Source organism: Stenella coeruleoalba, assembly GCF_951394435.1.
Source record: "Stenella coeruleoalba genome assembly, chromosome: 2".
NCBI classification, from domain to species: Eukaryota; Metazoa; Chordata; class Mammalia; order Artiodactyla; family Delphinidae; genus Stenella; species Stenella coeruleoalba.
The window spans coordinates 67,847,847-67,861,877 of NC_137147.1; the positions used below are offsets into that span (position 1 = coordinate 67,847,847).

The following is a 14,031-nucleotide window of genomic DNA, read 5'->3' on the forward strand; positions in this document are numbered from 1 at the left end:
CTGAAGTTGATAGACCCCTGGTGTTAGGCATACCTTTTCAAAGGCAGCATTGGGTTTGTGGAATGGAGAGCCATATGATTGCAGGTGCTCATGTGAGAGAAGGAACGACAGAGGAAGCAAGGCAAGGATTGTGATTGTTTGCCAGGGTGATCTGCATTTGGACAGTACGCCCATGGCCCAGAAAATAGCAAAGTCAAATGGAGAATGATGCTCCGCAGTGGACAACAGTGCCGTTTTTCATGGCTGGGAAATGTATAATGAATCTTCCTAAAGTCAACACTGTAGTTAATCATTTAGTCTTTATTTCAGAAACTGAAATTTTTCATAGGCTTTTAAAAACTATTTCATGAAAGTAGGTATTGCAGATTTATTTATATGAATGACATCTTTCAGACTGAGAGATGAATGATTCAACCAGGGATCTCTAGGAAAATAGATTGCCACTAGGAAAGATAGTAAAGTGCTACCTTTAATAGTAGTTCTTAGTTATTTTGATTCAGCGCTATTCATTTTCTGCCTAGCTTGGGTGGCATTGGGTGGAGGAGGGAGGGAGGGGAAGAAAAAAGAAAGGTCTAAAAATTTTTTTCTGGTTTCTGTTTCCTAAGATTACATTCAGACACTAGTCACATAGCTATGTGGTCATAGTGTGGAATTCTTTTCAAGTGCCTCCTTTTGAGGATATGAAATCACCAAATAAAAGATCCTGTGCCCAAATTTGAACACATTTCAGAACTATGCCTGCAAATAATACAGATTATTCGCTTTTTCTTTTATGCTTTCGTTGACACATTATAACTTGTGTTTCTAAGTGAAAATTTAGTGTTCATGCTTTTAGTGGACTTGAACAATCTTATGATTTTTTTTTGTCATTATAGCTGTAGTGCTATGTACATGACACTCACCCAATGTTTATTCACTGTGTTGTTTTTTCATTTACTTAAATTTTTATACACTTAAATTTTCAATCTGTTATTAGATGCTTTTTTAAAAAAGGGGATAGGTTTAATTTCCTAGGCAAAGTTAGTAATACAAATTTATGACTCGTGTCTTAGTTCTCGCCCATGAGACCCCTTGGAAGGATCCAACTGATCTTAAGGATCTACTGCTTTCAGAACCATCTTTAAGTGCCTGCCCTTTCCTGCTTTTTACAGCTCAATGGCCGCATCACTCAGGTGCAACTCCTCCAAGGGAATCCAGAGATCACTCAGGTGCAACTCCTCCAAGGGGAATCCAGAGACATCTTCACCCAGTGGTTTAGGAATTCTCGTAAAAATAGTTGCTTACAAGGTGTCCATGTTGTCCTGTACTCCAGCAACAAAGGGAGGGTTTTGGTCAAGCTAGGAAGCAGTAGCACCTTTTTAATTTCTTTGCTCATTAAGGGTGACCAGTCATGGCACTACTTGTTGTAAACAGGAGAGTCCTTGGAAAATGACTTGGGAATCATCTTTGATGAGAAGAGTGCTGTATTCACCTGCCTGATGTGTTCTCTTATTGAGCAGAAAAACTTAATTTCAGGACTTTCATCACCTTTTAGCAAAAGTAAACTGCAGTGTATTTTCATTTCCTAATCAGGCCATTTCTCTCTTTCTTTTTCTGCTTGACTGAGTCATGGCTTAATTTATTTCTGATATTGCTCGTTCCTCGCCCTTTGCGATTGGCCTCAACTGTGGAAGAGCACCCTTTGTTCCCTAGAGTTCTCTTTGGCCAGGTCACATTTCAGCTACTCATTGAAACATATATTTATTCTACTCTGGAGCACATTGTCTGGCCAGCCAAGAATTTATAGTGAAATGTAACAGTAAATTGTGCTCTGTGGTCAAAAAATGCCAAATGATACACACAGCAGTACAGAGATTTCCAGCGTAGGGTAGAATTAAAGAGCTAAGGACCAGCGCCAGGATTGTTGGCCGTATTTTCACAGTGGCCAGGTTTGTTAGAGTCGAACTTGGAGAGAGCTTGAAATCACTTATCTCAGATGTTTGGGCTCACGACCACAAAGCCTCTGAGAAACACAGAACTGATCTTGTAATAAGCTCCAGCTGAGTGTACAAGCCTCCGAGCCTTTCTGAAAGCCTGTTTAGTTTAATGAGGGTTTTCAGATTTCAAAGCTCACACACCTTCACATAAAAACAGATGATTATGACCAAATTAGGGAATGTTGTTCCATGAGTGTTTTCCCCAATATGTTCTCTTCTCAGTTGTCAGGCATTGTTCCTTCACACTTTTCACCTTCCAGGCATCATTTTTAAATATAATTTTTGAAAGTCTTACTGTATATAGTTTCCATTCAAGCAGAATGTTACATTACATAAAAGAAAAGGTTTTCTCTTAACAGGGAAAGACAAATAGGCATATATTTTATTCTGGTCAATAAAAAAAAGGTACAATCTTAAAAAAAATCGAACCCTTAACTTCTGCTGCCATGACAGCTGTCCCGAGAGGCTATATGTCCATGTTCACCCCTGTGCCCTGCTTCACAAGGCTCTACAACCTGTTTCTGAATGTCTTGTTAATGAAGAGAGAAAAGCCATGTCTGTGACCCAGTAGGAAGGAATGTGGGAGAGTGGCTATCCACACCTCAGTCATTTATATATTGGACAAACAACCTTCAAGAACATTTATAACACTAACTTCATTTTTTCAATTTAGCCTTTTAAAATAATAGCTTTAATGTGTGGCATATATTGGTATTATTCTACTTATTCTGATTTTTCCAAATGTTTTCTGAGTCACCCTTAGAAAGAAACATAATTGGGATGTGAGGCATTCAAGCCTTACTTGAATACCAAATCTTTGATTACACTATACCCATGGTCTTACAAAGAAGCACGACACAGAGTGTGATGTCCACATGTCAGCAATACAGGACCACAAGGGAATGGTATATACAGATGTCCAAGGGACATGTGCATAAAGGCCAGGTTGCGCTGATGAGCCAGCAGAATCCTTGTCTCCTAAGCCCCTCTTCAGTATTCCCACCTATTCTTCCACCACACAGGCTCATTGACAAGGTATTTGTTAGACGATGCAGTAAAGTTTAGCTCTTCTTTGGGGAAACAATTGCTGTTTCATCTCTTCCTTTCCAGCTGTTATTTTCTATTCACTCCAGCTCAAGTACTGAATCTCTTGAATTTTCTCTTCTCTCTTGAGTCAGAATCAGCTACCCATGGTTTTTGAAAGAATATGGTAAGAGGAAGTGTGCATTAATTAGTGTATTATATTTTGAAGAACATTTGTATTCCAATCAGGGACAATCCTTTAACAGTTAAAGTTTAACTCAGGATAGGTCAAACTATGTTTTGAGAGTTATATGATAATTATTAATTTTTAATTCTTATTTCATTAAATATACTTTGCATTTATTTCAATGTAATATTAAAAATGTACTCTTACTAACTATGGATGTTTTATTTTTCTTTAATTTACTTTTCTTGCAAATGCTATTTGCATAGAATTAAGTAGTCAAAAGTTTGGGTAGAAAAGATCGGTATTCCATATTTAAAAAGCACATGAGACTTTGGCTTTCATTCACAAGGAATATCTGGTATGGGACATACTCACCTGCCCCAAACAAATAGAAAATAATACAAAATACATAAAATACCTGTTATAGACACTGGCCAACAGGCAATGCAGGGTGACCCCTGAGAAAAGGAAACAAGCAAGGTAGGTATTACAGTCATCTGAGGTTTAGTGCAGGGAGAGAGAACCCAAGAAGAGCCTAGTTCTGTGGCTGCATAGAGGAGACAGGTAATAGAGCTCAAGGTGCCCAAGTCAACAGAATTTTTAGGGGAAGAATACTGGAAAGGTAGGACCTATACAAAGGAAGAGCTCCAGAAATCTGGTTAAGGGTCCACTTGAATATTAGACTGAATACAAGCCCATAGGGTAAAAATCTATAAGGCAGAATAAAGAGCAACTGTTGGGAAGCTCTGAAATGAAAACTTTTCAGAGCCCATATAGGGCTGAGAGATGGTCTAGTTCCTACCAGACAAATAGAAGAGATTTCACTGAACATTTGAAGTGTTCTATAGAGATAAAGAGTCATGCATTAGTAGTGGGACTAAATTATCCCTAGAACAACTATTATTCTAGAGCTGCCATAACAAAGCTTAAAAGTAAGCCTTGAAAAGATAAAGCCAGTCTGCAAGTACCTTAATGTTTTGCCAAAACAAATATCAGTGTTCTTTAAAGGAAGACAACAACGTACAACTGCTCACATTAATTCATAAAATCTGGCATCTAATTTAAAAAACACAGGTATAAAAAAGCAGGAAAATGTGACCCATAACCAGGATTAAAAGAACTAATAGAAACAGTTCAGAAATGATAGAGGTGATGGACTTAGCAGAAAAGAACTTTCATGGTTACATGAAAATATGAGATGAAAGACTGTACACTAAAAGATCTCTGAAAGAAATTTAAGCAAAGGCAAATAAATAGAAAACATCACATTATCATGTATTGGGAGAATTAATATTGTTAAAATGTCCATACTACCCCAAGCAACCTACAGATTCAATGCAATCCCTATCAAAATCCCAAGGCATTTTTTACAGAAGTAGAAAAAACAATCCTAAAATTCATATGGAATCACAAAAGACCCCCAAATAGCCCAAGCAATTATGAGCAAGAAAAATAAAGCTGCAGGCATGACACTTCCTGATTTCAAAATATATTATAGTAATCAAACAGTATGACATAAAAACAGATATATAGACCAATGGCCAGACCAATCAAGCAAAAAAGAGAGAGGACATAAATTACAAATATAAGAAAATAATAGACATCACTACAGACATTAAAGAGTGACAAAGGAATAATATGAAAAAACTTTTTGCCTATAAATTCAGCAACTTGGATGAAATGAATTGGTTCCTTGAAAGATTCAAAATGCCAAAGCTCACCTAGAGGAAATTGAAATCTAAGTAGTGATATATCTATTAAGAATATTGAATATATAATTTTAATCCTTCCAAAAAAAAGATAATTCCAGGCTCAGATGGCTTTGCTAGAGAATTCTACCAAACATTTAAGGAAGAATTTATACCAATTTTATACAGATCTTCCAGAATATGCAAGAAATGAACCTCAATCCATATTTCTTACTTTATTAAAAAATTACCTCAGAGTGGATCATAGACCCAAATGTAAAACCCCAAACAATAAAATTTGTGGAATAAAACATAAGAAAAAACCTGTTACCTTCGGTTATACAAATATTTATTAAATATTAAACCAAAACCATGACCCATGAAGAAATTTTGATAAATTGGGTTTCATAGAAATTAAAAACTTTAGAAAATAAGGGGATGAAAAGACAAGCCACAGACTGGAAGAAAATATCTGTGAAACACGTATCTGGTGAACCGCTTTTATCTAGAATATATAAAGAGCTATCAGAACTCCACAATAAGAAAATAACTCAACTTTTAAAATGGGCAAATGAATTGAGCAGGTGGGTCTGTGTGTGTGTATGTGTTAAATAAGTACAAGGAATGATACTCAATATCATTAGTCACTAGGGAAAAGTAAATTAAGACTATGAGATACCATTATACACCTATTAGAATGTCTAAAATTTAACAACCCAACGTTGCCAAGCGCTGTCAGAGATGCAGAGCAACAGGAACTCTCATGCGTTGCTGGTGAGAATGCAAAATTGTATGGGCACTTTGAAAACGGTTTGGCAGTTCCTTATGAGGTTATCCAGATACTTCCATATGCCCCAGAAAAATAAAAACTTAAACCTCTAAGTGAACGTTTATAGCACCTTTATTTGTAATAGTCAAAAACTGGAGCTAACTTAAATGCCCCTCCACTAATTGAGGAATAGATACACTGTGGTCCATCCATACACACAATGGAACAATCCTCAGCAGTGAAAAGGAGTAGATTAATGATGTATGCAACAGCATGGACAGATATCAGCTTCACTGCACTAAGTAAAGTCAGATTCAAAATTATGTATGTACTGTATGATACCATTTATATCGCATTCTTGAAAAGACCAAACTATAGGGACTGGAGCTGTTCTGTATCTTGGCTGTGTTGTGTATACTACATATACGGCATGTGGTTATGGTATACATCTTTCAAAACTTTCAGAACTGCACACTAAAAAGGGCAAATTTTACTGTATGTTTATTGTACTTTAATCAGCCATTTATAATAGCATAAAAATATAAAAACTTAGAGATAAATCTAGCAAATATATCTAAGACATGTACACTGAAAACTACAAAACATTTTTGAGAGCAATTTAAAGGAACCTAATAAATAGGGCGATATGCCATCTTGTTCATAACAAAATAGAAGTCTCCACATTGTTAAAATATAGATCTACCCAAGTTGATCTATGTTTCAATGTAGTATCATGGAAAAATCACAGCAGATTTATTTTGTAGAAATTGACAAAGTGATTCTAAAATGTGTATGGAAATTCAGAAGACCTGTAATATCCAAAGCAATCTTGAAAAGGAAAAAGATGGAGAGCTTACACTAACTGAATTCAGGCTTAGTAGAAAGCTCTAGTAATAAGTATAATGTGTTATTGACGTTAAGATAGTTATATACTCAAACATATATTTATATGCCCTGGAAATTCTTTTCCTAGATATTTACTCATAAGAAATGAAAACCATATACCCATCGAAACACTCATACATAAATGTTCATAGATTTATTATTTGTAACAGCCACAAATTGGGGGAAAAATACGAATGTCCATCTGTGGGTGCACAGATAAGCAGTTATCCTAGATCCACATAATGAAATGGTAATAACATAATAAAAACAGGTGAATCTCAAATACCTTATGTGTAAATGAGTCTCAAAAACATAATGAGCAAAAGAAGCCAGCCAAAAAAAGAGTACATAGTGCATGTTGTATGATTTCATTTGTATGAAATTCTATAGCTGGCTAACTAATCTTTGCTGACAAAATAAAACTGTGTTGAGTCAAGATTGTGGGTAGCATCAACTGCAGGGGGTACAATAAAACTTGGGGGGTTGATGAAAATGTTTCATGGCTCGGTTGTGATTTTGGTTTCATGCGTGCCGGGGCAAGAGTCAAAACTCATAGACTTATATCCATTTTATTTATTGTAAATTACACATCAGATGAGGTTGATTTTTAAAATAGTACATGAACTATTTGTTGCTGTAGTTTAGAAAATGGTATTTTAGTTTCTCCCTTTCCTTGCACTCTAATAATATTATTGGAGAAATTACCAAAAAAAAGGAACTATTATTTTTGTTTTAATTAGTGCAGTGGAACAGTGACATCATTTCAGCTGTTACATTTTATTTTACAGAAGCCAACTTTACTAAGTGATATGCAGAAGTAGTTTTAAGCCTGGTTGTCAGCAGACTCTTACGAGCAAGAGGATGTTCTGTATATACTTATTTTTAATTCACACAAAATGTCTTACATAATTGTAGCCCCTAGTTTTATTAATAAGAAAAATAAGGAAGAATGCATCATATATTGTATTTATCTTCAGAAGATCTCATATTCTGGACATTTCTTCATGACAGTAGCTCCTTAAAAGTCAACCTTTATTGACATACGTGTCAGAAATATCACAAGTTTCAGGAACAAGACAATTTTCTCTCCTTGACTTATGACCTTTTTCCACACATGGCAAATATCAATTTATAAAAGAAATAACAACTGGTAATTATGTGAAAATATCATATACAAGAAAAGAGCCCTTTTCACATACGTATTAGCCTAGGTTGTTTGTTTTAATAAAAATATTCAATGCTAATGCAGACGGATCTTTGCTTACACTGTTCCTGAGATTGTGGTTTGTGATAAGTTTGAAGTTGGCTTTAAGATTCTTAAGGATGTTCCTACCCTTTGATCAAATAATTCTACTTTTAAGATGGAATTCAACAACCAGGACTATGGTTTGAATTTAGAGTACTTTCTTGCATTAGAAGGAAGAGGAAATGAAAGGAATAATATTAATTGTTGATATTCTAATAGTTATTGTTAATATCGGAATTTTTTAGGTTTCTCATTAGAAAATATCATTCATTTAGCTTTCATTATATGCCTGCTATTGGGAGATAGTCTTGAGTAATAAACTCTTGGATTTATCCCTGTGAGGAGAATATAAACTATGTATACTTAAAACGAATTGACTTCTAGCTATTGTACTTGTCTATTTAACCTAGATTGCATGAAAACTAAATGCAATGTATGGGCAGCAACAAAAGGGAGAGTTGGGTTGTCTCCTCTGGTGCTTTCCGGAATCAAAGAATCTAGATAAAACCTCTGCCCACACACAGAACATGTTTAGATTTATTGAGTCATCTCTTATTTTTGAATATGCCAAAATGGACTGACCGTTTTTTTTTTTTTTGCAAATAAATTGCAACAATATTTGTAATGGAATTGTAACAAACTCCCATTTTAATGTAATTGAATTGCTATAAATCATGTGAAAATGCACAGTTCTTACCACCTGTTGTATTTCTTAACTGCCTTACTGCCAGGACTTTCTTTGAATCTTATCGCAGATTCTCTTGTTTTCTTGCTCTCTAATTAGAAGATCATTTTGTCATTATTGCCCTTATGATATGTGATTTCTTTCCTCCTGCTTTGGAGTCATGTCAATATCAATTTGGCCATTCATTTTTATTTTTTGATGTTCTAGATATTTTGAACTTTTCTAATTAGCTTGTGTTGGTGCCCTGACATTTGTTTATTTGGTTTTGATTAAATTTAGGAAAATTTTGACATTTAACCTGTTGTGGTATTTGTATTTACAGTTCCCTGAATGTGGTTTCTATGGAATGTACGATAAGATCCTGCTTTTCCGCCACGACCCTACCTCTGAAAACATCCTTCAGCTGGTGAAAACGGCTAGCGATATCCAGGAAGGCGATCTTATTGAAGTTGTCTTGTCAGGTAGTATACTTTTTCCCTCTATCCATAGATAAATAATTTGTATCTGGAGAATTCTTGGCCATACGTTTTTAAGGCAGCATAGAAAGCGTACATCAAACCCGGCCCCATGAGGACATTTTAGGGCTCTGTCTATATGAACTTTCAAAATTATTTTGAAAAAAGCAAAAGGTTTCCCTTGAATTGGCTGTTTCCCTAGCCAGTCCTGTCCCAGTCACTTCTCCCAACTTCACGCTCTCCCCAGGCTTCCAACAACACACATGAATACCTTCATGCATTACCTTAGGTCATCTGGAAGAGCAGTAAAAGCCAACAAAAACAAACTCACCAATGGTGAAGCTAAGACAGATGTCAGGGCCCCAAATGTACTGAGTGTCTGGAAGCCAAGGGCTAGGGAACGATTGCTTTAGTCGAGTCAGAAATCCATTAACTACTAGCCAAGACCAAGGTGGAAACCAGAGCTCAGGAGTTATAGCAGGTCAGGCTATGCTGTGTGACTTTATCTAACTCACTCCCTGAGAAATGGCTGTGTTTCCCTCTGCCCAGATTTATATTTCTTGTTTAGGATTTAGAAGTTAGTAATCAGACTGTGCCTGTCAATACAGAAAAAAATTTAACTTTTTAAAAATATGCCAGAGAACACCTGTAGCAGGGATCCTAACAACAATGATCAGTGCAATATTCTGAAGAGGTACAGATGTTTATTGTTTATTTTTGTTAAAATTGAGTCATTATTGAGAAACACAGATTACATTGCTCTTTCTCCCTTCTTTGCTTGCTATCCCTTTGACTAAAGGAAATTCATTCACTTTAAAAATGATTCTAGGCTCCATTTCCTCAAGTTCCAGAGCCCAGTACTTGGATGCACTGATTATAATTCACTTGGTCTTTGTTTTGATTCAGTCCAATTCATGTTGTCTGTATTGATCTATCATTATGACAGGTCCTGGGATTGCCCCACTTTCATTGGGTAGATAGATCCTATAAAACAACTTGGTTTAGCTAGATAAGAGTAATAATTTTCCTGTTGTTTATAAGTTTGCCTGTTGCTAAACAAACCAAAAAAGGAAAAGTTTTCATTTTTTAAATTTGGGGGGTGGGGGTAGAAATCACTTGCTTTGAGTTCTCCTTTTTACTTTCCTCTGGCTCTTTTGACATTGGCTCACCGAGCCTGGCCACACAAAACTAGTGCCTAGACATGTTGTTCTTTAAGTTTCCTGTTTCTGAACACTAGGGGCTGCCTGAAATAAATTATTCAAGGACATCATACACCAGATCTATTCTCACCATGATTCATATTAGACTCATAGCAAGGCGGCTTCGTGAAGAATGTGCTTTGAGTCTTTTCCCTGTGGCCGTGTCCAGAAATATATGAATATTTTCAAGATTGCATTTCGAAATTATTTATTTTTCTTTTCATTTTACTTTTGTTATCAAGCCCTTCAGAGTAGTACCAGACAGATCGAATGCAAGCTGTGTGTGAGTGTTCCTGAGGTGGGGAAGAGGTACTGCCCGTTTGCATGTTATTCCCACGCCCTCCGTGAGCCAGACCTGCTCTGCCCCACGTTGACGTGATGCAGCCCTCTGGAGGGCCCCTGGGCACAAGGATCAGCGTTCTGCTTTTCCTCTCCGTCTTTGCAAGCCCAGAACCTCATTGTGCCTACACTCCACTTCTTTTGCCATCCACCCTTTATGTTCTGTGTCCTGCCTCTCCTGTGTCCCTGGCCACAGTGCTGAGGGGGCATTTAAAGGCAGCCCTTTTCCTCACCTGCTGTCGCAGCACCTGGCTCAGGAAAGCCTCTCCTACTCTGTCAGGAGCTATCTGGTTGCTAATTAAAAGGAGCCATTTTATAACAGCCTGATTCCAATTTTGAAGCTTGAACCTTTGAACCCTTTTCACACTCCACATAGTTGCACTTCACCTTAAATTATTCATATATATACACACACACATTCAATTATGTTTAGATCTCCAGCATTCACCTGTAACTTCTTTGGTATTCTCCTACCACTCTAACACTCAGCATTGTGATTTTCTCAATACATGGTAAAAATGTTTTTCCTGGGGCTTCCCTGGCGGCGCAGTGGTTGAGAGTCCGCCTGCCGATGCGGGGGATGCGGGTTCGTGCCCCGGTCCGGGAAGATCCCACATGCCACGGAGCGGCTGGGCCCGTGAGCCATGGCCGCTGAGCTTGTGCGTCCATAGCCTTTGCTCCGCAACAGGAGGGGCCGCGGTGGTGAGAGGCCTGCGTACCGCAAAAAAAAAAAAAAATTTTCCTTAAAAGCTCCCAGTCCTCCATATTACAACCCTGTTTCCCCCTCACAGTGCTTACCTTTGCTGGTTGTTGTCAGTCACCTTCAGTGTAACTACAGACCTGACCTCACCAATAAGGTGTGGCCCCCGCTCTGAGATCTGCACTTGAGCGGCACCCCTCCTCCATCTTGTCAATTGCCACCAAATGCACACACCCATTCCCTGTCTTTTTCACTTTAGCTTTTAATCACTAACTCCCTACCATTTTTGGACTATATTTTTCCCTTTCTTCTTTGCCCACAGCACATGGCCCACTATATTCATGTCTTACATCACTTTGATGCACTCTCGACTACTTGGTTATTCTCTTATACCTTAGCAGGTCCTGCTATACCTGTCTGTAATCTGAATTACTTTAACATCCATTTTTGCCATTCCTGTTCCTGAGCCTCACATGCCTGCTAGACACACGGTCCCTTGCCGACATGGCTCAAGGCAGATATGTCTTTCACTTGGCTTTACTGTTGTTTCTCAATCTTCTTCTCCCCCCATCCTTTTGTTACCATAGACATGAGGTTCTGAGTAAACATATGTGGGTTGCTTAAGTGACTATTGGCTATCACATTAGAAGTTATCATGTATACAAAATTTTGTAAAAATACTGATTTGTTGTAAAAATATTGTTTTTAGATATAGACTCAAAACTAAACTGAAATTCAAGTCTCCTTGGTGTGCATTTACCCAGCCCTGACAAGAAATTAGTGCCTGTGATATGGGCAGGATTGTATCGTATTATAATGTGAGGCAAGACAAATGATAGCTACTAAGACACTTCAGGACATCGTGCAAAGGAGCTCATAAGCATACTCATTCCTGAACCAGTCCCTGAAGAGAATGGATGCTATGATTGGCCAGAGAAATGTGCCATTTCCTGGAGGTGTGGTTAAGGACCAGCTTCATTCAAAATGCAGCAGATAAGCGGGGTAGAGGAGCAAGACACTGAACATCCACTCTGTGGCCTTTTGACCAGCTCCAGAACATAAACATGCTCTGGAAATTTTCCTCCTACAGACTATAAATATTTTACTGTTAAAATTCATTTCTCCATATTTTCTATTTTTCCTCATTAAAAATTAAATTTGGAGAACACAGCAGGTGCCTCATCACCTCTTGCTCTCATTGGAGGAGTGCTCACATTCTCAGGAAGCTGCACATGAGAGAGGTGCTTTTGCGGAAGCCAGCAGTGTCTGGTCCAGCCTCCTCTGGGAGTGGGCAGGTGGCGACCCCACGCTAACCCACACAATTCTGTCCCGATCCCCAAATTCTCACACGGTGCCCGGACAGCTGTGTGGCTAACAGGGTGTTGGTGCTCTGGGCGGGTGTCAGACCTGTGCCTCTGAGGTGGGAGAGCTGAGTTCAGGACATTGGTCCATCAAAGACCTCCTGGTTCCACGTAATATTAAATGGCACAAGCTCTCCCAGAGATCTCCAGCTGGTAAGTAAGACCCAGCTCCACTCAATGACCAGCAAGTTACAGTGCTTGACACCGTATGGCAAAAAAACTAGCAAGACAGGAACACAACCCCACCCATTAGCAGAGAGGCTGCCTAAAATCATAATAAGGCCACAGACACACCAAAACACATCACCAGATGCCATCCTGCCCACCAGAAAGACAAGATCCAGTCTCATCCTCCAGAAGACAGACACCAGTCCCCTCCACTAGGAAGCCTACACAACCCACTGAACCAACCTTACCCACTGGGAGCAGACACCAAAAAAATGGGAACTGCAAACCTGCAGCCTGCGAAAAGGAGACCCCAAACACAGTAAGTTAAGCAAAATGAGAAGACAGAGAAACACACAACAGATGAAAGAGCAAGGTAAAAACCCACGAGAACAAACAAATGAAGAGGAAATAGGCAGTCTACCTGAAAAACAAGTCAGAGTAATGCTACTAAAGATGATCCAAAATCTTGGAAATAGAATGGAGAAAATAAAAGAAACGTTTAACAAGGACCTAGAAGAACTAAAGAGCAAACAAACATCAATAGGAATCAATAGCAGAATAACTGAGGCAGAAGGACGGATAAGTGACCTGAAGAATAAAAAAGTGGAAATTACTACTGCAGAGCAGTATAAAGGAAAAAGAATGAAAAGAATTGAGGACAGTCTCAGAGACCTCTCGGACAATATTAAACACACCAACATTCGAATTATACGGGTCCCAGAAGAAGAAGCGAAAGAAAGGGACCGAGAAAAAATTTGAAGAGATTATAGTTGAAAACTTCCCTAATATGGGAAAGGAAATAGGTAATCAAGTCTAGGAAGTGCAGAGAGTCCCATACGGGATAAATCCAAAGAGAAACATGCCAAGACACATATTAATCAAACTATCAAAAATTAAATACAAAGAAAAAATATTAAAAGCAGCGAGGGAAAAACAAGAAGTAACATACAACAGAATCCCCATAATGTTAACAGCTGATCTTTCAGCAGAAACTCTGGAAGCGAGAAGGGAGTGGCAGAACATATTTAAAGTGATGAAAGGGGAAAACCTACAACCAAGATTACTCAACCCAGCAAGGATCTCACTCAGATTCGATGGAAAAATTAAAACCCTTACAGACAAGCAAAAGCTCAGCACCACCAAAGCAGCTTTACAACAAATGCTAAAGGAACTTCTCTAGGCAGGAAACACAAGAGAAGGAAAAGACCTACAATAACAAACCCAAAACAATTAAGAAAATGGTAATAGGAACATACATATTGATAGCTACCTTAAATGTAAATGGATTAAATGCTCCAACCCGAAGACATAGATTGGCTGAATGGATACTGAAACAAGACCTGTATATAT

General features: G+C 38.0%; 1 protein-coding gene across 1 annotated transcript in view; it reads left to right on the forward strand.

Annotated features, from left to right (window-relative positions):
* PRKD1 (protein kinase D1) overlaps positions 1-14,031 on the forward strand; it is a 333,614-nt gene that overhangs the window by 162,140 nt on the left and 157,443 nt on the right. The window contains exon 2 of the mRNA XM_079905696.1: positions 8,782-8,920. Within this exon, the coding sequence (XP_079761822.1) occupies positions 8,782-8,920 (139 nt within the window). The remainder of the gene's footprint in view (positions 1-8,781; positions 8,921-14,031) is intronic.